General features: G+C 36.1%; 2 protein-coding genes across 3 annotated transcripts in view; both read left to right on the forward strand.

Annotated features, from left to right (window-relative positions):
• The window catches only part of LOC108680618 (rab11 family-interacting protein 3), a 61,780-nt gene extending 46,604 nt beyond the window's left edge, over positions 1-15,176 (forward strand). For both annotated transcript variants that reach the window (XM_047881766.1, XM_018169492.2), the window contains exons 8-14: positions 2,286-2,389; positions 3,536-3,676; positions 7,516-7,726; positions 8,206-8,347; positions 11,238-11,368; positions 13,118-13,150; positions 14,241-15,176. In XM_047881766.1, the coding sequence (XP_047737722.1) occupies positions 2,286-2,389; positions 3,536-3,676; positions 7,516-7,726; positions 8,206-8,347; positions 11,238-11,368; positions 13,118-13,150; positions 14,241-14,369 (891 nt within the window). In that variant the 3' untranslated portion in view covers positions 14,370-15,176. The remainder of the gene's footprint in view (positions 1-2,285; positions 2,390-3,535; positions 3,677-7,515; positions 7,727-8,205; positions 8,348-11,237; positions 11,369-13,117; positions 13,151-14,240) is intronic.
• An 8,758-nt stretch (positions 15,177-23,934) lies between these two features.
• Positions 23,935-26,114, forward strand: LOC125178309 (the record flags this gene model as incomplete). The annotated part of the gene is made up of 3 exons (XM_047881768.1): positions 23,935-24,012; positions 24,535-24,676; positions 25,984-26,114. Coding segments are annotated over exons 1-3 (351 nt in total), but the record flags the coding sequence as incomplete, so codon positions are not given.
• Positions 26,115-26,864: the final 750 nt, after the last annotated feature.

Here is a 26,864-nt window from a genome sequence, read left to right on the forward strand (position 1 = left end):
GTGCTGGTGCTGAACGTCTCACTTACATTCGTTAGATCATCATTCGTATTATCATTTAGTGAATCTTAAACGTACTTTTACGTTGTATATTTTGACACATTTCGCTCCAGATTTGAAGGAAAGATGGCTATCTCAAGCGGATGTTGTTTACTGAATTTTCTGCTGATAAGGTATGGCTCCTGCAAGTAATAATGCGGGAATTGTCTTACATCTCCTGTGAACAACTCATAACTTCGTAGTGTGTGGCGGCCTCGGCTGTTTACATAAAGTGTTGTATTGTTGCACTCTTGAAATGAATGCCTATAAACTTTGTTGTTGATGAAATTACAGCATTTTTTGTGCGTAGATTTATTATTGATGCTACGTCTTGTCATCTATACTTCTAACGTTCCATCGGTTTCAAGAGTTATATGATCGAAAATATCATTGTTAAGTTGAAGTGACTAACTGAAATTAAGTGATGCACATTACACGACACAATCCGTTGTGATAGTTGAATAGTTCTGAATTATGCTGAACTATCGAGAAGTTTTTTTTCGAGATGAGTGATAGTGACAAAGATGGATTCAATGCCCCTTCGGATGTGGTTACGAAGACTGAAGCCGATATGATGATGGATGTAAACAGTGCCAAGCTTCTTAGTAACATTACGGACGGTATGACCGAGCAGAAAGATCCTATGAGAGACTCTTTGTTGAGCAGCGACTACGAAGTTGAAACGGAACGGTCCCACCCCAGTACACCGTTTTCAACCGCGACCAATGACGTGAGCTCAACTGGACGATGTTCACTCAACCTCGATGTTGAGTGCGATGAACAGTATCAGGGGAAAATCAAAGCTCCTCTACACGAATCACTTGAGGTACATAAAATTTGTTGGGAGAATTCCTCTGTAGATAAGTCGAAACAAGAAGAATATAAGATCATTGGAACAGCAACTCGTGAAATAATAGAGCCCGGATCAGAAACAGACTCAATAGCTTGTACAAGTAGCACAGAATTTTCGTGGCATGCCAAGAATCATCACACGTGGCCTCAACGTGGCCAAGGAATGCTGCATCTTAGTGTCCAAGAGGATTCTCGACGACGCAATGCTCACCATTCCATAGAACTTGCTAGTCTCTCATCGTCATTACCTAATGTACATGTGAATGGTGAACGCAGTCAACCAAGAGCTATTCCCGATGGTCAGCCAAATCATCAGCCCAGACATGAAACGTTTCAACCCACTAGTCAACCTACTATTCAAATCAACGGCCATGAAACATGGGAGGCCGTAGGACAGTGTGCGGATATCTACAGAGTCTATAACGAAGGAGGACGGTCTTCGTTTTCAAGTGTGTCGTCTGACCGACGTGATCGTGGTCTGTCCGAGCTTGAGTTCGATGATTGGCAAGGACAGTTTGAATTTTGCTCCCCAGCCTTACAAGACTTTGGCTACATTCCTAATGATTTTCCGGATTCATTAGATGATCGTGATGGTGACGAGACCGGCAGATCCGTTTATAGAGACTTGATTAATACTGTAAGTTTTGTGTGGTAAGGTATCTTAAGTCGCTGGTTAAACGTCTCTTGAATTTCTAATTGAAATGCTTCGTGTTAGACTCTCTTAACTTATATTCTCGACCCAGGGTTGCATTACACTATTAATGCTTTAATGGAGTTATTATCTGTGTCCTTTGAATAATGATTATACATTTGCCTCTCCTTATATTAACCCCACTATGTATCTCCTGTGATAACAGCATGCACAATTTAAACGGAACATTTGATATTGATTTGCATGATGTTAAGCGATCAACCTTCACCATTTAATGTTCTGGCCTCATTTTTTATATATGCTCTCATCATTTAACATTCATGTACTATCAGCTGCAGCATTTTCCATTTTACTGTACATTTATTTCTGTGCCATATAGTTTGTGAGTTAATTATGAGACTTTCTTCACCGTTACTGTGCTGTGTCTGTTCACTCGTGTTTATATACTACGTGTATTACATTTTTATTGTGTGTAAAATACGAAGACAGCGAATGAAAGGGCTTGACGACTTGTGAATGATCTCGAGAAGATTTAAATTTTCTTCATAAATTTTGAATTTAATCATAATCTCGCTCTTGAAGAGAACCTTATTGTAAGACAATTGACTTAACTGATTCATGGTCTACTTTCAACTAACTAATTCACATACTTGAGCAAAAGATCTCTGCTTTTCTTGTAAGTGATATAAAATATCTCGTTTGGGAGCGCCCGAGCAATGTTTGACATATGATATGTTTGTTGCAGGTGAAGCTGCTCCAGAACAGAGTCGAGGTCTTGGGTGACAACCAAAATGACTCGCAGGAGCGAATCGTCAGAGTCAAACAGGACAACTCAGTGCTGCAGGCCAGGTAATATTTCACGTAGTCATAATTAGGATAAGATTGTCACTAATTGGGATTATTGTTTGCAGTTCAGGTGATGTGACATTACAAGTAGTCATAATTATGATAAGTTGGTAACTAATTGAGATAATTGTCTTTTTTGGCGTCATCGGAATGGGGGCAAATATCATTCGCATGCCTACTTTCCTTTCTGGCGTTTTTTCTCATGTTGCCAATATTTTCGATAATTCAGCGATTGGTTTCCATAATTCTTCACTATCAATACCTATCGAAATTTAAATTGACTTTTATGCTTCGTTAAACGGCGAAAAAACATTAAATGAATCTTTAAGTTATGTATCATGAATGTTACATGGCGTATAAAACACCCGGATGCTGTGTTATATATTATTTGATATTCGTATATTTAGGATAGAGCCCTCTCCTCCGACAAGTTTGATTAAAAAACTAAATTATAAAGAAGTTCTAAATTAAAAAAAAAACATTCATTTTAAGCAAATTACCTAATATGTATATAAGTTTTGACTGTCCACTGCTGCACCCAGTGAAAATTTACAGACGCGGCAGCTTCTGATTTGGAGTACCTACCAGAAGCTGGGGCGACTCTAAATTTTGTTACCCAGTGAAAATTTACAGACGCGGCAGCTTCTGATTTGGAGTACCTACCAGAAGCTGGGGCGACTCTAAATTTTGTTTGTGTGGTGCAGAGTGGTGATGTTGGAGGAGTTTTAAACTAAACTATAAAGAAGTTCTGAATAAAAATGTCACTATTTATAAGTAAATTACCTAATATTTATATTAGTTTTGACTGTCGACCGCTGTTGCAGAGTGGTGAAGTTGGAGGACAGAGCCCTTCTCTCCGACAAGTTTGGTTGAAAAACTAAACTATAAAGAATTTCTTAATAAAATAGCATTATTTTTTAGCAAATTACATAACATATATAAAAGTTTTAACTTTACACTGCTGTTGCAGAGTGGTGATGTATTATTTATAAGCAAATTACCTAACATGTATATATATACAAGTTTGAGAGTGGTGATGTTGGAAGAGTTTTAAACTTAACTATAAAGAAGTTCTGAATGAAAATGTCATTATTTATAAGCAAATTACCTAAAATGTACACAAGTTTTGACTGTCCCCCGCTGGTGCAGAGTGGTGATGTTGGAGGAGCAGCTGCGTGACGCTGAGCAGCGTGCTGAGGAGCGTCTGGCAGACGAGCAGCGGCGTAACCGCGAGCTCATACAGCGCGTCGAGCGCGAGAAGGCGCTCACCGTAGAGAACTACGCCATCAAGTGAGCGTATTGTGCTCACCAGCACTTGTATTGTTGAAATTATTGTGCTCACTCTCACTTCAATTGTTAAACAGATTGTGCTCACCAGCACTACAATTGTTAACCATATTGTGTTTCAGGATTGTTCCATGTCATATCAATTCCGATGTGATCGTTAAATTGTAAAAGAATGAGGTATTTTTTCGTAATTTGCTATGAGGCGAGAAAGAACTCAGTTATCTCCTTTTGAAAACACTATTTTTATTGCATTCGGAGACTTGTATATTTGAATTTATGATAAAAATTCTTGTAATGTTCGTATTAGTTCAGGTTCGAAGGGTTGGGTTTCTTTGATTCGTTTAGGGTAACTTCCGATGTCTTGTTAGGGTTATTTTGGCTTGGTCCGGGTTCCAAGTTTATTAAAGTAGAACAGCAGAACAGTGGAGGGAAGTTTTCCTAGAAATAAACACGCATTTCATTAAATTAATTACGTACACACCAACCAGATAAGTAACAACAACCAGATCATAATTACACACTAACCAGATAAGTACAACAATATTCTAATCATATTCTCACAGTTATTCTATTACAAATTAGACAACCTATACGCTCACCAAGAGCATGAGTATATACAAGCGGCTGGCTCCAATAAGGGTAAACGAATGGCCAAACCGTAAGACAGGTCCTTCCAATTTGAAATTGCCAGAACATCTGCTACAAAATTCCTGAAACTAAAATTCATTGGACTTCTCCCATTGCGTGAGCATCAACACTATTGTGAACTTCCCTTAGTGTTCAACTAATTCACATTCAGCTTTCTTCATTCGGCTCTATTTTCGCTGATATTGACACTTATATGTGCGAACGCGTTTACGTATTTGACTTTAAACGAAAACTCGGTAGAGGACATTGCTACAATTTTGAAGCTATGTAAGTTGTCATTATTACACTCAGTGAAGTTTCGGTAAGTCATTTACACACTTGCTGACGTCGTTGATGCTCGGCACGAGCGCATAGTGAGCGCTCACGCGCATGCGCTCGTCCTGATCACAAGCGCTAATTCTGAAATTTACTAATTTACATAATTAATTAATTCCTGATTTTGAAATTTATTATTCATTCCAAAGTAAAGTGCATCTGAATTCAGTGTGTCCTGCTGATTCGAGACGTGAAACTGGATTTGCGATCGCTTTTAAAATTGGTGAACTGAAATTTTCGTCCTTTAAGAAAAATGTTGTGATGAAATTCAAGAAAAATGTGGTGATGAAATTCATGTGAAAATAAATTGTAACAAGTTTTCCCACTTTAATTGATATTCATCATACGCATCGTCGTCTGCACACCGACTGCAATTTATAAAGTTCGAAGAATTGTCTATAAATGTTTATTGTTGTCGTTTATGCTTTTTTAGTGAATCGAGGAAAATTTTTAGAACGTGAACTTTGTTGTAGCTTCTGAAAGCTTGTTTGTTTATCTGCAATGAGAGCGAACGAATTTATTTTATAAATTTGCTCCTTTTTTCCATACTAAAACTATAAAAAGTTACAATGGTATACAACCTTGTTTCAATAGATTATTGTTCTTATTTTATCGAATGTTTTTGTATCTTAATGGTCAATACGATTCTGAAACAAAAGTGATACAAAGAATATGTATATTGAAGTACGACTTGAATAAAATTTGAATTTTATTCCAAAATAAAAGTGAATTAAAATTTATGCAAAATAAAGGAGGCTATCAATTATACCTCAAATAACAAGTACAAAATTTTATGTTACGTGCGTCTAAGGCGACATAACGGAAATCTTGTATTTGATTTTTCTGTGACGGTTGCTGAAGTTGTTTTTAATTATTTCACAAATATCTTTGTCCTTCTCACTTGTTATACCACATTATTTAACTGACTTCACGGCGACCAAAGCACGTTTCGTTGCTGATATACATTCATTTCGTCACCTTTCCTGCTAGCCTCGAAACGTATATTGTCCTTCAGTAGAGTAAATGCCAACAAGCTAATTGTACGCTATATATTTTTAGTTAGGGTAGTTTTGCGGTCTTATTTTCGGAATAAAACGTTCACACGCTTACAGTTTTGCCAATATATTTTTTTCTATAATAACACCAAAATCAGTAGTTTTATTTTACGTTGAATTAGTAAATAGTACGAGTAGCAAAGTATCGTTTTTATAAATAATTGCAATATTTCTGCAATGTTGGACTGTACTTTATTATTTTAGGGAAATACGTGACACGTTTTTATGAGCCTCTTTTGCTAGGTGCCCTGGTTCGCTGGCATCTTATAGGGTTTCTCACGCACCTTGACCTGTTGCCCTCAATTCATGCGTTATTTTGAGCTATATTTAGTCTTCATGCCTAAATATTTAAGACTTTGAGGCCTTCAAATTACCGTTGGACTCTCAATACTGAGCTTGTAACAAGTACACGTTGATTGTTTGACATGATCCTTACGCATATCGTAAATGGTCGTTTGTGTAATTTAATTACTCAGGCACATATGTTATCACTGGAAATTATGCTGGTCTCAAAAAACGCGCTGAATTGTTTAAAATTATTTTTTGAACAATTTATCCTCTGTTATGATCTTACAATTAAACTCACTTCTAATTTCTTTTTATTACTAAATTACGATAAGATTGTCATTAATTGCGATTATTGTTAGCAGGTCAGGTGATGGGACGTTACACGTAGTCATAATTATGATAAGATTGTCACTAATTGGGATTATGGTTTGCAGTTCTGGGCCTATAATTGCAAAAAAAGTTAAGAGATCGTAAATTCATCAGCCAATCATTGACGGCCTTTCACGCAAAATCCACCAATCATAGACAAGAAAATAGAGCGTAAATACTTACGTTCACTTAACGAATTTTGAAAGTATGGCCCCAGGTGATGTGACATTAAACGTAGTCATAATTATGATAAGATTGTCACTAATTGGGATTATTGTTTGCAGTTCAGGTAGTAAGTCATTTACACACTTGCTGACGTCGTTGATGCTCGGCACGGAGCATTCACCTTAACTTGCGTCTGTTGGGACTTTTTTTTTAATTTATAGCAGGAAGTTTGTTAGTTCCTTCTAAGCGTTAGCGTTGAAGGGGACAAATTGGAATTGATCAAACAATTAAGATTGGGCGGAGTTACTAATTATGACAGATAAATATAACGTCCGTTGTTGAAAAGTAACAAGAAGAGAAGTTGACTCTTATAAGAACCTTCGTCTGACTGAATCAGTTTAGACGGATTCTGAAAGGGTACAAGTGGACCATACTTGCCTTGTACAGAGTTTCCGACAGTTCTACCACCAGTTACTATGTAGAGAAAGGCTCATTAGATGTTATCTCTATATATCTATAAATATAGCGATATATATCTATATCGCTTTCCGTCATCTATAAAATGAGGGCCATTGCCAACAAACATTATTATCCTTGAACGCATCATACAATAGTTATGAAGAGAAATAGCGCACAAATATTAGTGATAACTTGAATTAAACTTATATCTTCACATTTTGCTATGTATTGGAAGCCAACGCATGGCTCAATATTTCTTCAAAGGAACGATGACGAAAATTGCTGTTGCAGCGAAAAACACTATTACAAAAAATATAACTCAGTACTCACTGCAGTGAGTGACAGAGAGCGCATTTTCTCGTCGACGAAAACGTGAAGTCACGGACAGACAGACGGACGGACGGACATGACGAGCACAATAGTGCATTTTTTCCATAAAAGAGAAAATGCTCTAAAAATGCTGTGAATACCAAAAGTGATATGTTAAACAAATAAATGGATGCTGTGGTTACGTAAAGTACTGTCAATAAAATATATTTGCAGACAAGAAAATCTGGAGAAGACGAACGCTCGTCTGGAGGAGGAACAGCAGCGGCTGCGCGCGAAGCTGGACCGGCAGCAGCGCGAGCGCAACGAACTCGAGAACAGAATTTCTGAGGCTGAGATCGCCGCGAATAATTTAAGAGAAGAAAACAAAGCGCTGCTAGCGCAAGTCAGAAGTGAATTTCTGGCGGAACATGACAAATCTGAAAAGGTAAGAGGAGTTATTAACATTCAAAGGATATTTTAGCAATTTTATTGTCGTTATATACACGGAATATTTTTCGTGCAACTAGTGGTTTTTCAGCCTGCATTGTTTGATTCAAATGTACCTATATATGATTTTTGTTTCTGGCGAAGAACGAAGTTTTTATTTTATCACCGAAGTGTTGATTGTGTTATTTTAATTCTTACCAGATAATAATAAATATATTTTGCTTCCCAGTGGACATCACCAGATCGACATATGATGACGTTGTTTGCGAAGCCTCACTGTAACTCAGTATTGACTTCATAATGACTTTAGAACAGTAGTAAACTAACTCTACTTCTACCGGCAGACAATCTTAGAACTGAGGGGAGAAATAGAGCGTTTAACTAGAGTTATAGAGAGCGCCGGCAGAGCGAGGTTACCGAGCTTAACTTTATAATGACTTTAGAACAATAGTAAACTAATTCTACTTCTACCGGCAGATAATCTTAGAACTGAGGGGAGAAATAGAGCGTTTAACTAGCGTGGTGGAGAGCGCAGGCAGAGCGAGATTACCGAGCACCGACAGCCTCTCCACGGACCATCTCAACGCGACGCTCCAGGCGCTCAGACAACACAATAAAAGTGAGCTTATTTAATTTATTAGTTTAGAGTTTAGAAAAATGTTAGAACTAAAGCCACCACAGACGACACAATAAGAGTGAGTACTACTCCATATAATCTTGACTATGATTATGTGATCCCTCGCAAATTCCACACACACACTCACAGTCACACACCGGTTGCAGTTCGCTCGTCTCACAATATGAACAGAGTGTTGGATTTTTCATGAGTCGGTTCACGATTGTTGACTGGATCTCTCTCTGTTGAGAGTTGAAAGCACAATTCCGTACTCCAGTAAAAGTGAGTACGCTTTGGAGTTTAGAAAAATGTATGAAAAACTAAAACCACCACAGACGACACAATAGGAGTGAGTATTTATATCCTTAATCTGCTTAAAACGCAAGTTAACAAGGAATTCGGAGTCCAGTTCCTCGGCAGTTCTAGATTTTCGAACTGATGATAGAGCTAGACTCCAAAACGTTTTCAATATCGATATGGTGAATTTACTTGGGGTCCTCTTTGCTTTTTAATAAGATTGAGCTTGTAAGTTTATTGCTTTCGAGTTCAGAAAATTGTTATGACTAAAGCCATCACAGACGACACAATTTGGCATAGTAGTCGGGCTGATTCATTGTAAAGCACAAGGATAACACCAACAGTGCCGAAAAAACGAACACTATTAACTAACTAAAAATGTTTGAAAAATGTTTGACTATGGAAGACCTACGCACATTTCAATGCGCAGTCACAACACAGTCATGCGCGAGTGCGCTGCTAGCGATCACATCTACAATTAATGCGCCAACACGTAGTAAATGCTTCTCTGCACGTAGATAAATGAGTGAGGCTTTGTCCAAATAGCGATGCACTTATTGCCTTAGTATGGGTCATTCTGACCCAGTAGTGCCACTCTGATAAAATGTGTCATTATTTAAACAATATGACTCGTACATTTGCCTGTGTGGCCAGTACGATAATCGGACACTCGCTCTCAACCATCCAGCCAACCATTTTCAATCAACACAACTTCAGTAAATGCAGCATTAGACAAATCAGCCTTGCATCGACAATTCATCATACCCAAACAAGTACACATGCAGCAAACGAACAAATCGATTCCCTGCTTAACTCTGATGCATACTACACATATTAAACTCAACAATTCTTGTAGCACACATCCCATATACCATATACCGAATACCATATACAATATACATATACCATATACATATACCATATACATATACCATATTCCGTATACCATATACAGTGGGGGGAAATAAATATTCGTACACTTGAAAAATCGTATTTTAATGTATGTAAGTACACAAACTTAACAGGAAAAGTGATTTAAATTATGTATAGAGACGCATAGTATTCAAAAATACTATCAAAAGAAATTAAATCTCAATGAAACAAAAAACAATGCAACATGTTCACTTTACAGAAAATGGGCGCATTTGTGCCACTCTGATGAAATGTGTCATTATTTAAACAAAATGACTCGTACATTTGCCCGAGTGTTGCTAGTACGATCATTGGACACTCACTATCAAGCATCCAGCCATCCATTTCCATTTGCAACCAACACAACTTCAGTAAATACAGCATTGGACAAATCAGCCTTGCATCAGTAATTCAACATACCCAAACAAGTACACATACAGCAAACGAACAAATTGATTCCCAGCTTAACTCTGACGCAGTCTACACATATCAACCTCAACAATTCTTGTAGTCCACATACCATATACCGAATACCATATATCATATACCATATACATATACCATATACACATAACATATACCGTATACCAAATATCATATACCTTATACCATATACATATATCATATTCCGTATACCATATACCATATATGTTTCATATATGTAAAGCCTCTGACGTAGTATGCTCAACATAAAAGGACTACTGCCATATAAACGCAACATTCCTAACGCGTAACTCTGCTTATATACCACCATAAAAATAATCAGTTGCATGTAAATATAAAAATATTAAAAAAGAACAGAAATTTAGTTTTTTCTTCTATATTAATCGAAATATATTTGCTTATGGTGTGTTTGTTTGCTTGTGCAATCACTAAATCCCTGACTAGTTCAGGCAAGGCCTAGCAAGCCTTTTTGGAAGTGACCGCAACAGAATCTGTTTTCTTCGATGATCATTTCATTTTCTCGTTTGCATTATTAATCCGCTGCTGTTTTTGCATCAATTTCACCTCTTCTTCACTTACTGGCAACACTCACTCGCATGAATTATACTGGCGAGTTCATAATTCATAATTGTTAATTTGAATTTTTACCTAACAAAATGCGAAATTTTGTTTTTAAACAAAATTTGTTGAAACAAAATAATTTAATAATTTAAACATATCATTTCGGGTTTCTCGCTTAAAATTGTTACCTCGACCACCCACTGGTAGACATCATTTAATTTGGTAGCTCCACCACCAACTGTGCCCAGGAAAATTATTGAGACATTGTCCTAATTCTGATGCACTTTTTGCCTTTGTATGCGTAATCTGGACCAAGTTTGCCCGACAAAATGGCGTATTAGTGCTGAGTGCACTAATGCTATAGGTACGAAAATATGAAAATTAAAACAATATGATATGGCAATTAAAACCATATATGACAATCAAAACAATATGATATGACAATTAAAACAATATGATATGACAATTAAAACAATATGAAAATTAATATGACAATTAAAACAATATGATGTTATTGCAATTAAAACAATATGATATGATGACAATTAAAATAATATGAAAATTAATATGACAATTAAAAGAATATGAAAATTAATATGACAATTAAAAGAATATGACAATTAATATGACAATTAAAACAATATGATACGGGAAATGACACCGCGTATCTCCTGCGCAGGCCTGGAGGAGCAGGTAGAGGAGCTACAGGCGCAGCTGCTGACGCGGGGCGTGGAGGAGGGGCGGGAGCTGGTGACGGCTGTCAGTGGCAACTCTCTGGCCGCTGAGTTCCATGCCATGACACAGGAGGAGGTCAGTTCTGACTAGATCTTACTGTTTATTCAGATTACACAGGAGGACCATGACACATGACAGATGACAGATTATACAGGAGGACAATGACACAGGAGGAGGTCAGTTGGGACTTGACACACTTTATTTAGAGGTCAGTTCTGACTAAGTCTTACTCTTTATTCAGAGGTCAGTTGTGACTAAGTCTGGAGCTATTTTATACAGAGGTCAGTTGTGACTAAGTCTAGACACACTTTATTCAGAGGTCAGTTGTGACTAAATCTTACTCTTTATTCAGTGGTCAGTTTTGAATAAGTCTAGACCCACTTCATTCAGTGGTCAGTTGTGACTAAGTCTAGACACGCTTCATTCAGAGGTCAGTTCTGACTAAGTCTAGACACACTTTATTCAGAGGTCAGTTGTGACTAAGTCTAGACCCAGACCAACTTTATTCAGAGGAAGTTGTGACTAGATCTTGACACACTTTATTCAAATATGCACAGCATACGTCAAACTTCATTTAAATTTAGTGTGAAGGGCAAGTTACATAAAGGTTATGCGTTATTTATGTCTTATTACGTTTTTGTTATACCAAGTTGTGTACGTAGCAAGTTACATATAAGTTATACTAGTCATATCCTGGTTTTGTGCCAGTTGAACAGAAGTTATACGTTACCGACGTCTGGTTATGAGTGGTGGCATTCTAGTGGCAACCGTGTTTGGTGCTGCATAAACATTTAGGTTTTGTCAGTTGTTCGTAGAAACGTAGAAATTTTTAATTTCACAAGACTCCGAGAATTGAAGAAACTGATCGAAAACATTTCTATCTGTATTTGCTTCGTGTGAACAATACACGTGCATTGTACGTGTAAAAGGTATCAATAATGTGCTGTAGTAACTTGAAATTATAATGCGATTTAAATAAAAGCTTATCCAATGAATGACGAACGAACGAAGTTTATATATAATCATGTATATATAATTACGTGGCAATTAATTACTCTAATGTGTGCAATACATGACATCTGGGGCTACCTGTGCAGATTTTCCTTTATCAAAGTCAACCTTAGAGAATTTATTAACAACATTTGTGTGATACTAAACATGCTAGCAGATAATCGCTTGGTTTGCTGGCGTGCTGTAATATTGAATTTGAATTACTATAATATTTTTAGTATGGACGCTTGAGTGATATATTTGATTATTAATATTAAATTATATTCTAGTTTCAAATGCGAAGGCTTCATATGTTGCTACGCAAAAAAATTGATCTTAACACGTTGACTCCGATTGCTTCATATTGTACTATTATTTCATTTTTTGTACTTTTTTTAAACAAGGTTGCCAGACGGTCATTTTTTTCAGACAAATTCCGTGATTTAGTTTTTCTCAATTTCGTTGGCCGGCTAAAATTTATGATAGGGGTAATTCCTAATTAAATTTTAAATACTACAAAAAGAAAATAAATGGAATTTTGATAGTGGAACCTACAAATAAACTAGTATATTTTGAGTTATCGGCCTTTTTTGTTCTCGGATTTGGCCAATTTTAGGCAACCTGAATTATAGACCACTACGTCCTGGAGAAATACATTTCGTGGTACGCATATGTACCAATACGTAGTCAACGTCTTAATTTATAGATACGTTTAGGGGTTGGCATCTTATAGCGAAATTTTCACATTATTCTCATCACCGATCATTGCTGATGAACCAATGCTGGCATTCCCACGCACCCCTAAAACCTGCTTCGTCTCTCTCTTCCTCTTAGGTTGAACTCAAGGAACGAGAAACTGTAGAAGAGGTAAAGTTTCATCCATCAGTTTTATTTTGAAACTAACTTTCTCATTGCCCGCCGGAATGTCGTAACTCGTTGTTTAAAATTAACAGCTTTTTTGTTAATCAATTCTATGCTCTCTTAACTGGGCTTTAGCGGTGTCAGGTTTGACCGGATAATTTAATGACTGATGTTTGCCTCTGATGTTTCTCGTTTTCTTTGTTTGAGTGGCTTTTTTCTGGCTATTTATATCTTATATTTTCATAATTCTCAGTATCTTTTTTATATAGATATGTGTAGTCTCATATGTATATAAAAATATAGTATATGTCATTGTGTATCATTTTATTAACTTTTATATTGGCCATGCAGGCATCCAGCACTACTTGCTTTGCGCCGTTGCTCGCTGGGTGATTGCATGGATTGCCTCTATTGCATATAATCGAGAATTTTATTAATCAATTAGGTAAACCTATCTAAATTTCTGTCTCAAATTCCTTGTAATATTTTCTCATGTTTCTTGTTTTGTGCTATCCCCGAAAACTGTGCAAAAACTTGCCGCTGATGCGGAACAGTCAGAATCTTTCTACACAAAGTCCCGTCTTCTTATTTTCTTGTTGAAGTAAAGCCTTTTAAGTTATTTTTGCGACCGCTTTCTCCTGTGCATTGTTCACATTTGCTGAGGCGTTTTGCGGTTTATTGTGTGTATAGCTGGTGAACATGTCAATTATTAAATCCTGTGAAAATGAAGCCTGTTTATTCACTGATAACATTGATAGCTTCAAATTTACGAGAAGCTGCATCCAATCGAAGAGTCACATAGTTTTTATAATAATAATGTATGATAATTACGGAAATCGAAAACTACGTTACTTTGGCATTGAGAACCTTGGTTAGTCACGAGATTCGTACACTTCTTCTAATTCTGTCTCTTTGGTGGTTGTTTTCTTACGCTTAGGCGTAACTAAAAAAAAACATGTTGCATCATCATTCATCATTCCTGCTTTCAATAAATCATTTATGTTCACGAGGATTAGTCATTAATAAATTACTGTGAGTACTGAGTTATATTTTTAAATTTTCTCATTCACTCTGACAATTCCTCCTGAACGTGCAGCTGCAGAAGTCGCTTCACGACGTGCAGGAGGTGAACCTGCAGCTCAGGACCTACATAGACGGCATCCTACTCAACATCGTCGAGAACCACCCCCAGCTGCTTGAAGTTAAACGAAAGCCTTCATCATAACGAAAGCCTTCATCATAACGAAAGCCTTCATCATAACGAAAGCCTTCATCATAACGAACATTTTTGCTTTTAGCTACTTAGATCTGATGTATGACCTTGTATTGTTATAGTTTGAAGCAGCGTGTGCTGCTTGAACAATCACTTAATTGACCGTGCCTTGATTTTAAAATATTATTGAAGTGCCTGCGTGTGATTTTAGTTAATTTTACGTTTAGGTTTGTTGTTGTACTTATATTTTCATTGGATGTTATGGCGATTTATGTACTATGTGGAGACTTTTATTTCTGGTGCATGTTATTATTATGACTGGGAAATTCCTTCGTGTTTTACAATGCAAAAGTTAATATTTTAGAAAGTTATAAATTTCAATTATGAGTCCTTTTACTTTTGCATTTTAGTAGGCTGTCGCGGTATGGCATTTTTTATTAGGTACCCAGCTACTTATTTTTGAATACTCGTTTGATATTAACGTAACAAACCCTGTAATTTTTGTTCTTTAATATGTTTAGAATGTGAAAAAGCTCTGAAGCGTTAAATGTTCCAGAACAAAGGTTGTAAGTTCATGGTATTATTTACGAAGCATTTGTTTCATGTCCAGCAGTGAGAGCTTGCTCATCTTCTGATGACATTAGTCGCCTGTCCCGCTGTCGACTGTCAGCCCGTCTTCCCGTCTGAAATAAACAGTTTGTTAGGCTACCGATGAAAGCGTCTGTCTTGTAACTTCCAGAATATTTCATAAGTCGAGGATAAACCTATAATGTTGGGTGTATTTAGAAGCTTCATGTGTCATAAAGTGAACAAAGTCGATTTTTTGCAATTTTTATCCGATAGCGAATTGCATTTTAGAGAAAGTGGAGAGCCGTTGACACGGAGAAACAGCCCTAGTAACTTGTCTAAGGTAGGCCGAATTTCTTTGTTCTTATATTGGACGTAAAACCATCTTGACCTCTTGTATAATGATCACAACGTAGCGACGTTGGCTTACCGACCGAATGTCGCCTTACCGACCGAATATCCAAATACATTTTTTACGCACTGGTGAAATTTGTGACAGAAATTCAGTTCTCCTGTTCTCGGTGAAAAATTTCTATTGGAACGCATTCTTGTTATAGTTGAACTACATTTTTGATTTAACTTGCAGACAAAGTTAAGAATTCCTGTGTAATTATTGCGCAGCCGAAGAGGCTGTGGATCAACTAGTCTACTCATTATATCAGCATTTGTCGGTGAAGAAACTTCTACTTACTTTGTAGGCTATTGCGATTAGGCCTATACTATTTTGCAGCGATGATATGCTAAGATCTCAATTAATTTGTCCGAACTGGAGTTAATTGATTAACCTTGTGTACGTACACTCAAAAAAATTAGGAATACATTCACTGAATAGCCATTCATGTTTTTTCTGCCTTGTGCGGGTCGTTTAGACTCATGTTTGGCTCAGCAAATGGGCGTCCGCTCGTGCTGTGGGTAAGAATCATGTCACTATTTAGACAAGACGACCCATTCATGTTCCTGAGTGTATTATGCATGCAGTTCATGGACTTGAAACTTTATATTTACAGGCTCTATGAGTACTGCATCAGGGACCAGGNACCTGTCTCTTATACACATCTAGATGTGTATAAGAGACAGGTAATATTGTATCCTAGTTAAAATATTGTATCCTATTACAATATTTTATTATTGTATTAGTTAAAATATTTATTATGTATTAATAATATGTATTAGTTAAAATATTGTATGTAATATTGTATCCTAGTTAGTTATTGTATCCTAAAAACTAGGATACAATATTACCATAAAAATATTCTTCTTTTAAATAAAACAAGTTTCAACTTCATAACGTTCTTAGTTTTTTATTTATTAACAGATTAAAAGGGTCAGTTAATTCTGGTTCACCCTGTACAAGTGTGAAGCGTGAACAGTGTACCTATATTAGGCGAGCCTTAGATAACATTACAGACCAGATGTATTATATGCAATGTACATAAGTATATAGATTGTGTGCAATTAACAAATTGTTATTCTTTCTACTGATGAGCTCCAGGACGGCAGCTTGCTGTGCTGTGCTGTTGATTGCTACAATAAAACAATAACTTATATTTTTTTCATACTTTTCCTTTTTTAGAAGGTATTTCATGTTCATAATTCATAAGCAATTAAAAAGTTTTACACTGTACCTGGCATAGCACAAGCAATGAAAAAGTAAGGTATGATGCTGTACCTGACATTTTATTAAAAATGTACCGAATACGTGAACACTTGTGAAGAAAAGGTGCGGGATACTCGACTTATGAAAAAAGGAAAACATTTCGTATTAAATTTGAATTCGGAAGAATTTGCATTATTAATGTAGCACTTTCCATCAAATAACTTTTTTATAATTTGCCGCTCAGTACAAGAAGAATTGTTTAGTCATATTAAGGCAGCTTATCGAATATAAATTCGTGAGAACCAGCGTATTGAAAGGACTAGTTGTAGCATATCTAATATGGCTGTCGGAGTAATTTTCGCGATTAAAAAAATATTTACACTACATTGGAAGAACTGAATAACTAATGCCATGCATCAGCACAGCAATACCCACTATAACTAAATACTTCTTAGCCTCTTGTACTCGCCAAAACCTTCACGGAAAATTATTACAAAATTGATTACTTTTAACAAATAGGATTACGAGTTGATTTCATTGAAATAACGTTGATTACGAGTTGTTTTTGAAACAATGTTGAATACGAGTTGATTTATTTGAAACAAAGCATGTTGATAACAAGTTGATTTAGTTGGAACAACGTAGATTTTCAGTTGATATCGTTGAATCAACGTAGCTTTGGCGTTGATTTCGTTAGAACAACGCAGATTTAGAGTTGATTTCGTTGAGAGAACGTAGCTTTAGAGTTGATTTCGTTGAAACAACGTTCCTACAGAGTTGATTTCGTTGAGACAACATTTAATCAACGTTATTTGCACGTCACATGCCCGGTTAGAAATGCGTTCGGAGCCACGGCCAGACGACACCGAGTCAACTGAGGCGATGAACTTTTGCTAGGAAAAAATCACTGAAGAAGTAATTGTCATTTGTGATTATTTTAATCACGAAAACTGAATATTTGAATAAAGCATACCTCTGAATAAAACTAAGACTAAAGCGTACTAAAAGAAGAAAACCATGCTTTTAAAAGTTGAATCATTTACTCCAACAAGCTGAAGCATTTAATTGTCGTATCTGAAGCCTAAATTTCACAATCGTTCCTCATGAGAGGTTCAGTGTCGGCTTATAAAACGATATTCTTACCTATAAAATTAGCGGCGATGATCAAGAGGTTGCTGGAATTAAAGTTGGTTAGTCTGGCAAGTTAACCTGGCAAGGGTCACTCGGTAATTAAGTTAACCTGAGTTCATATCAGGTTAATTTAAAAGAGGTTAACCCGGTATTATAAATTAGGTAAAAGTGACAAAGTTAACTCGGCAGGTCAACACGTCATTATTGCAGCTAAATTATAAATTATACGAGGTTGATTTAGAAGAGGTTAAGAGGTATTATAAATTAGGTAAATGTTACAAAGTTAACTCGGCAGGTCAATACGTCATTATTGGAGGTAAATTTTACAGAGGTTAACCCAGCTTTATAGCATGTTAATTTTACATAGGTTAACTACCATTATTACGAAATGCGAGGAAAATTAAACTGATTCCTAGTTTCCCAGCGAAAATGAACATTTTAGTTCCAAGTAATATCTCGATAGGTTAGTACGTGTTACAGGGCCTGCCTTTAAACGAAAAAATCCTTAACTTTGAGATCAATATATACATATATGACCCTTAATTATATTTGCATCACGTTTTCTGAATCACTATAAAACAAGAGGAACATTATCATCAAGAAAAAAAAATATTCTGAATAACCTCATTTGTCCAAAAAATCGTCACAAAAACTAAAAATAATTTCTTAAACAGTATTTTCGCAATCAATAATAATTTAAACATTTTTTCTAAATAGATCTTAATTTTAGCAGATATTTTCTCAACTAATAGAAGATTTTCTAAAAAAAATTATGTTCTTCTTAAATTCCATCATCAAAGATTGCGAAGAATCTCCCTGAAGGCTTTACCCTTTCAAAGGAGACCACTTCACTTCCTCGAGCACCTTCACCATAGGTCCTCTTCAATGTAGACAAAGGGTTGCTGAGAAGAAGGGACTCTGATAAAGGGTTAATGAGATGAAGAGGACTCTGACAAAGGGTTGCTGAGAAGAAGAGACTCTGATAAATAGTTAATGAGATGAAGAGGACTCTGACAAAGGGTTGCTGAGAAGAAGGGACTCTGATAAAGAGTTAATGAGATGAAGAGGACTCTGACGAAGAGCTACTGAGAAGAAGGGACTCTGCATGATAAAGAGTTAATGAGATGAAGAAGGCTCTTACAAAAAGATAATGAGAAGAAGGGACTCTGATAAGAAGTTAATGAGATGAAGAGGACTCTGACAAAGGGTTACTGAGAAAAAGGGAACTCAAATAAAGGGTTAATAAGATGAAAAGGACTATGACAAAGGGTTACTGAGAAGAAGGGAACTCAAATAAAGGGTTACTGATAAAAAGGTGATTATGGAGAAGAGTTACTGAGAAAAAGTTGACTCTGATGAAGGGTTACGGAGAATAAGAGGATTCGGACACAGCGTTACTAAGAAGGTGACTCTGATATAGGGTTGCTGAGAAGAAGCTTAATAACTCTGACAAATGTGTACTGAGGAAAAGAAGACTCTGATGAATGTTTGATAACGGTGACTGCGATAAAGATTTACTGGAAAAGATGCGACTCTGATAATGTATAGATACACTTGGAAAGAGTGATAGACTACGATAAAGTTTGCTGGAAAAAAGGTAATTTCAATAGTGGTTGACCAATAAAAAAACTAAAACTTTATAAAACTTCGCTAGGGAGGAGAAGACTTTAATAAAGGTTTAATATAGAAGCTGATTTTGATGAAGATTTACTAGAAAAAAAACATAACTCTAAAGAAGCCTTGCTGGCGAGAAGTTTACTGATGATTTTTCATGGCTGTGTAGAATTCGGTTATAATTATGGAGATAATCATCTCTGCTTCATAACTTCAGGAATACAACACTATTTTTATGTATTAATAATCTTCATGTTATTTCATTGCTCGTGAATTTATCAAATTATTAAAACGTTGCGCACTAAAGCCAACGATTCAAAGTTACGATCACGACTGGCTACGTATATGGGGACAACCCGTTTGAGCTTCATTGTTAACTTAATCGTGACCCAAAGGAAAAAATATTAGAAAAAACAATAAGGACTCGTTTAGTATTCCATCATTTTTCTACAGAGGGCAATTGTACCTGACATATCATAAGCAATGAAAAAAATAAGGTATAACGCTGTACCTGGCATTTTGAAAATTTACCGAACACGTGAACACTTGTTAGTTTACCTAACACGTGTTTAACATAAAGTTCAATACAATAAAAACTGAGTTATCACAATGCCACTATAAAGCTTGAAAATCTTTGCTGAAAATTCTATTTATGTTCTTTTAGCTCATTAAGAGAAAGTTTAACAAAGCCTGCCCGCATAGAATTTATTTAGTTTCCTTGTGAAAGCGCAAATGACGCTGGGAAATAGCCACAGATCTTCGCGTATAAAACAGAAACTGAAAAACAAAATTATTTACTGAAACTCAAATCGTGCCCGGATAATCTTATAGAAAATGTATTGTTTACCAGGAAAAATTAATCATATGAGCTATTTCCCTCCTGCAAAATGTTTCACTTTATCATCGGCAAGCGTCGAGTAAAAATAGTGAAAGCGTAATTTCAAAACCTAAAAAACTAGCCAAGTAATTTGCAAGGGGAACGTACGTTTGCGCGCTGTGATATTTCAGCTTCGAATTGACGAGAAAAAGAGTAATGGCAGTAATTTTTGACCATAGTACATACCAAGGAACATTTCTTGAAGTAAAAGAAAGAAGAAAAAGAAGGAAAAGAACAGATCGCACACTTTGATCCAACCGTACCTTTTAAAATTGACGAATGTACTTATACGTATGTTCAATATGAGACAAAATATGAAATTTAAATCGTTATTGAAAGCTATATATAATTTTTAATCAATCTCGCAGCACAGATAAATACATGCAGTGTTAAGAAGCAGCAGCAAACTACGCAGTTTGCAGCAGCAAACTACACAGGTTTGAAAGAACCTCACACAGGAAATGTTTTAACTGCATAAGAGAATTAACAATCATGACAAAGCTGGTCATGCGCATGCACCATTACGTATAACCAAGACCATGCCGGAAGGTAACGTCAAGAATCACTCAACCATTCCAGCTCATTTATTGAACGATGAAACATATACTACTGACAATAACAGACACACAGAAAGAAATACGCGTATACTTCCATCTCGAAACACTTTCACTCTCACCGGCACTTCCAAGAGATGCTCAATTGTTCATTACTGGCCTTACGCTGATTTGATACATTTGTCTGAGGTCTGCCGTTTGTTTCCTTGTTGCGCTAGAAGACCATGCGACGACTTTTCTTTTGCGTATTTTGAATTTTTGAAGATTCAAGGAAAGCTGAATAGTTTCAAAAAAATTTTAACTTGTATCCATTGGCTTCTATGAATTCTCGAATTAAGATAGCTTTAGAAATTATGATAATTAAGACAATAATAATATGTTTTAAGATTGAAACTGAATAATATAGCAACTGCATAGCAGCTGAATATTTTTGATCCGATCAAATAGAGAATTTTTATTACGACTGAAAACCTTTCTGCTCTGAGATCTTCCAAGCAGAAAGGATTTCTAAACAGTTCAGAAATGACTTGCCTCTTCTCATGGAGTGTACTGCCAAATCGCAAGTCACTTTCCAGTTTCCCGTCAACTGTAACTCTTGAGATATTTTTAAACAAATAAAAAAAACTATATAAGTTTATGGATCACACCGCTTGTGCTCCGTAAATTTCCCTATTCCCTGGAGATCGCACTCCTCACATTTATTATAAAATTTCAAAAGGAACTCCCTTATCGAGTGGAAATGTTGACCAGATTAAATTTTTAAATTCATATTTTATCTTCAGAAATCAGTGAATTTTGAAGCCGATGTTATTTCGAGCTCTAGCCAGAGCTCTATCAAAGACCTTTGTATTGTCACCATGCATACGCACGCTAAGTTGGTGAGGAATTGAAATATATGATAAACAATATTAAGTAACATAAAAGTAATTGCCGAGATATTTAAAACGACAGTGAAGTCTAGTGAACAATGAAGCAGGCTATAAACAGAGCTAGCTCAACTATTTATATATCCAGATTATTTATAATCCAACATCAACTAACTGTCTATCGATGCGCCTGCAGATGAATACTTGAATGAGATTTCATCAAAAGGAGAGTCAACATGACATAACATAACATAGTGATGTCGGCGCTGAAGTGTAGGCCTGCATGATGTGGCCTGTCGCCACATCATTTACCTGATGATGACGAAGTATCATCAGGTAAAAATGTATACGTTTGCATTGACAATAGAGCGGCATTATATTGAACGACGATCAAAATAATAACAGGTTACAAACAGAGACATAATGCAAATCAGGCATTTAAATTTTCAGAAAAATCAGAAAAAAATTAAGCCGGCTAGTACTATCAGGGAGGGGTAGCAAGGGAAGAAGATCGTCTCATCGTAACCAGTTCTTCTCTTCTGCCTTTGTTTCCTTTCGAATCAAGTTGGCTGGACTGGATGTTGCACTGCAACTTTCATTTTTAGCGTTTTTTACCAATTTTTTCTTCCATTCTCTACGAAAACTGACTAAAAATGATCCTAGACATCATCTAATCAGCGTGCATTCGAGCGAACTGCTAGGCCTTGGATTACGAGGCCGCCTGGAGGCGATGCTGCTGTATTGGGTGGTTGGGATCCAGGCAGGCAGGTTTTGTTCACCGCGTCTGATGGCACCAAATATTCGATGGTCTCAGTGCGAAAGTGAAGAAGATTCAGTCTATTATGCGATTGTTTATTATGGTATACATTTGGGGTAGATACGCAGAAATTCCTGGGAAATTCTAGATCGATGGTAATTTTTTCAAGCATAAAAAACTCGTATCATGCTAATTTCAATTTTCTTTGTGGCATCATCAAAGGCCACCAAATATTCGATGGTCTCAGTGAGAAAGTGAAGAAGATTCATTCTATTATGCGATAGTTGACGGTACTTTTGCCGTAGATACGCAGAAATTCCTGGGAAATTCCAGATAGAGGGTAATTTTTTCAAGCATAAAAAAACTCGTATCATGCTAATTTCAATTTTCTTTGTGGCATCATCTAATGCCACCAAATATTCGGTGGTCTAAGTGAGAAATTTAGTGAAGAAGATTCATTCTATTATGCGATAGTTGATGGTACTTTTGGCGTAGATACGCAGAAATTCCAGGGAAATCCCCGCTAGAGGGTAATAGAGAACGTGTTAGAAGTAAAATTTTCAAGCACAAAAAATACTCGTATCATGCTAATTTCAATTTTCTTTCGAACAAATAATAGAATTTAATTTAATTATTTTGTTGGTACTATTAATAACATTCCCATTTTACATTTACGCTTCTTAATCTAATAGTTGTTATACTTTTTCATGACTTTTAAGTTCAATATTACTCAAGATGATGAGCAGCATTAATGGAGATGAGCAGCATATAATGGTCTCTGAGCTACCATTGAAGATGATACTTCATAGTTTGAAAAGTAAACTTCCTAAATTCTAACACCTACTTTCATCACAAAATAAAGTGAATGACTAAAGGGTATACCCGCATAAAAAGAAGAAGCTCCGCCCAGTTCTAGTCTAAGAGACGCTCAAGTTTTTCCCTCATACACTTTCGTTTAGGCGTCGTGAAGAGTTCTTGGGTCTTCAGTTGCTCGTCTACCGTCCAGTCTGTAGGATATTCGTTGGCCCTCTGCAACCTGAACTTGAACCTGATAGCTACGACTCGGTGGGTTGAAACAAATCTAGGATATCAAGAAATATTTCCCGGAGATATCAGTTTTCAAAATGAGTTTTCATTTCAACATTTAAAACATAACATTTGTTCATTTTAAAATTACTTTTCATTAAAACATTTTAAAACATAACATTTGTTCATAAGTCATTTTTCATACATCGAATAATATATGTTATTGAAGATATTCTACAGTTCAGAAAGTAAGTAATATAGCAACTTTTTCTTAGCCTAAATACTTTGGTCTGCCTGAATCAGAAAGAGTAATAATCAAGTACTAGTAAAAACTGTGTAGAAATATGATCTTGCTTCGTAGAATGACCCTAATTTTAATTCAAGTGTGACACTTTGTGTGTACATCAGAGTAACCTGTATTAATTACAAATGTAAAACATGACAAACGGTAAATTGATTTTATATTAAAATATACTGTTTAGCACAGTTCGGCTCAAGTCAACACACAGATCAACAGGTAATATGATAAATGTTCAATTCACGAGCAGCTGTAGAATTAGACAAGACGTTGCATAAAACGCACTTGTAATGAAGGCCGCTTACTTCAACTCTAATCGTATCAAGAACTATTATCAAGTCTTCCATTTGTTAGACAAATCTGAAAAGGTAAGACGAGTTCTTAACAGAATTTCCGAGGCTGAGATCGCCGCAAATAATTTAAGAGAAGAAAACAAAACGCTGCTGGCGCAAGTCAGAAGTGAATTTCTGGCGGAGCAGGAGAAATCTGAAAAGGTAAGACTAGTTCTCAATATTCAAAGGATATGTTAGCAATTTGCATGTCGTTATATACAAGGATATTTTTCGTGCAGTTTGTGGTTTTTCAGCCTGCCTTGTTTGATTCAAGGGTATGTATAATTTTTGTTTTCTGGCGAAGACGGAAGTTTTTATCTTATTGGTGGATTGTTGATTGTATTGTTATTTTAATAATTATTAGATGATAATAAATATATTTTGCTTCCCGGTAGACATCACCAGATCAACATATGATGACGTTGTTTGCGAAGCCTCACTGTAACTCACTATTAAACTTATAATGACTTTAGAACAATAGTAAACTAACTCTACTTCTACCGGCAGATAATCGGAGAACTTAGAACAATAGTAAACTAACTCTACTTCTACCGACAGATAATTTTAGAACTGAGGGGAGAAGTAGAGCGTTTAACTAGCGTTATAGAGAGCGCCGGCAGAGCGAGATTACCGAGCACCGACAGCCTCTCCACGGACCATCTCAACGCGACGCTCCAGGCGCTCAGACAACACAATAAGAGTGAGTACTTATTTTTAATTTATTGGCTTAGAAAGTTAGAGTTTAGAAAAATGTTAGAACTAAAGTCACCACAGACAACACAATAAGAGTGAGTACTTATAGTTAATTGCTTTAGAGTTTAAAAAAATGTTATTACTGAAGTCACCACAGACAACATAATAAGAGTGAGTACTGATATCCTTAGTCTGCTTAAAACGCAAGTTAACAAGGAATTTAAAAGCAAAAAGAACGCCAAGTAAATTCACCACGTTGACATTGAAAACGTTTCGGAGTCCATCGAATAGTGGAAGTCCATCCATCGGAGTTAATAGAAACGTTTCGGCTCCATCGTTAGTTCTAGATTGTCGAACTGACGATGGAGCTGGACTCCAAAACGTTTTCAATATCGATATGGTGAATTTACTTGGCGTTCTCTAAGTTGCTTCTAAATAAGATTGAGCTTGTAAGTTTATTGCTTTCGAACAGAATTTTAGTTTTTTTCTTCTATATTAATCGAAATATATTTGCTTATGGTGTGTTTGTTTGTTTGTGCAATCACTAACCCCCTGACTAGTTCAGGCAAGGCCTAGCAAGCCTTATCATGGATACCTGCCATATCGGAAGTGACCGCAACACAATCTGTGTCTTCGATGATCATTTCATTTTCTCGTTTCCATTATTAACCCGTTACTGTTTTTGCATCAATTTCACCTCTTCTTCACTTACTGGCAACACTCACTCGCATGAATTAGGCTGGCGAGTTCATAATTCATAATTGTTAATTTGAATTCATATCATACCTAACAGAATGCAAAATATTTAAACATATCATTTCGCGTTTCTCGCTTGAAATTGTTACCTCCACCACCCACTGGTAGAGTGCACTCAACTTGGTAGCTCCACCACCAACTGTAACCGGAGAAATTATTGAAACATTGTCTTAATTCTGATGCACTACTGCCTTTGTATGCGTCATCCTGACCAAGTTTGCCCGACTAAATGGCGTATTAGTGCCAAGCACACTAATGCTATAGGTACTAGAATATGACAATTCAAACAATATGATATGACAATTAAAATAATATGACAATTAAAACAATATGACAATTAATATAATATTATGACAATTAAAAAAATATGATGTGACAATTAAAACAATATGATATTACAATTAAAACAATATGACAATTAATATAATATTATGACAATTAAAAAAATATGATGTGACAATTAAAACAATATGATATGACAATTAAAACAATATGACACTTAATATGACAAATAAAACAATATGATACGGGAAATGACACCGCGTATCTGTGGCACAGGTTTGGAGGAGCAGGTAGAGGAGCTACAGGCGCAGCTGCTGACGCGGGGCGTGGAGGAGGGGCGGGAGCTGGTGACGGCCGTCAGTGGCAACTCTCTGGCCGCTGAGTTCCATGCCATGACACAGGAGGAGGTCAGTTCTGTCTTGACACACTTTATTTAGTGGTCAGTTCTGACTAAGTCTGGAGCTATTTTATATAGAGGTCAGTCTGGAGCTATTTTATACAGAGGTCAGTTGTGACTAAGTCTGGAGCTATCTTATACAGAGGTCTGTTTTGACTCAGTCTTGAGTCACTTTATTCATAGGTCAGTTGTGACTAAGTCTTACTCTTTATTCAGAGGTCAGTTGTGACTAAGTCTAGACACAATTTTTTCAAATATGCACAGCATACGTCCAACTTCATTCAGGTTTAGTGTGCGGGGTAAGTTACACACAGGTTATACGTTATTTATGTCAGTTTTACGTCTTTGTTATACCAAGTTGTGTACGTGGCAAGTTACATATAAGTTATATTAGAGTCATGTCTTGGTTTTGTGCAAGTTGAACAGAAGTTATAAGTTACCGACGTCTGGTTATGAGCGGTGGTATGCTAGTGGCCACCGTGTTTGGTGCTGGATAGGCGTTTAGGTTTTGTCAGTTGTTCGTAGAAATGTAGAAATTTTAAACTTCACAAGACTCTGAGGATTGAAGAAACAGATTGAAAAATATATCTATCTGTATTTGCTTTGTGTGAACAATACACGTGCATTATACGTGTAATAGTTATTAGTAATATGTTGAGTAACTTGAAATTATAATGCAATTTAAATAAAAGCTTACCCAATGAACGTTAAGTTTATCTATAATAATGTATAAATAATTACGTGGCAATTAACTACTCTA

The sequence above is a fragment of the Hyalella azteca genome, unplaced genomic scaffold (assembly GCF_000764305.2).
Source record: "Hyalella azteca isolate HAZT.00-mixed unplaced genomic scaffold, Hazt_2.0.2 contig8814, whole genome shotgun sequence".
NCBI lineage: Eukaryota > Metazoa > Arthropoda > Malacostraca > Amphipoda > Hyalellidae > Hyalella > Hyalella azteca.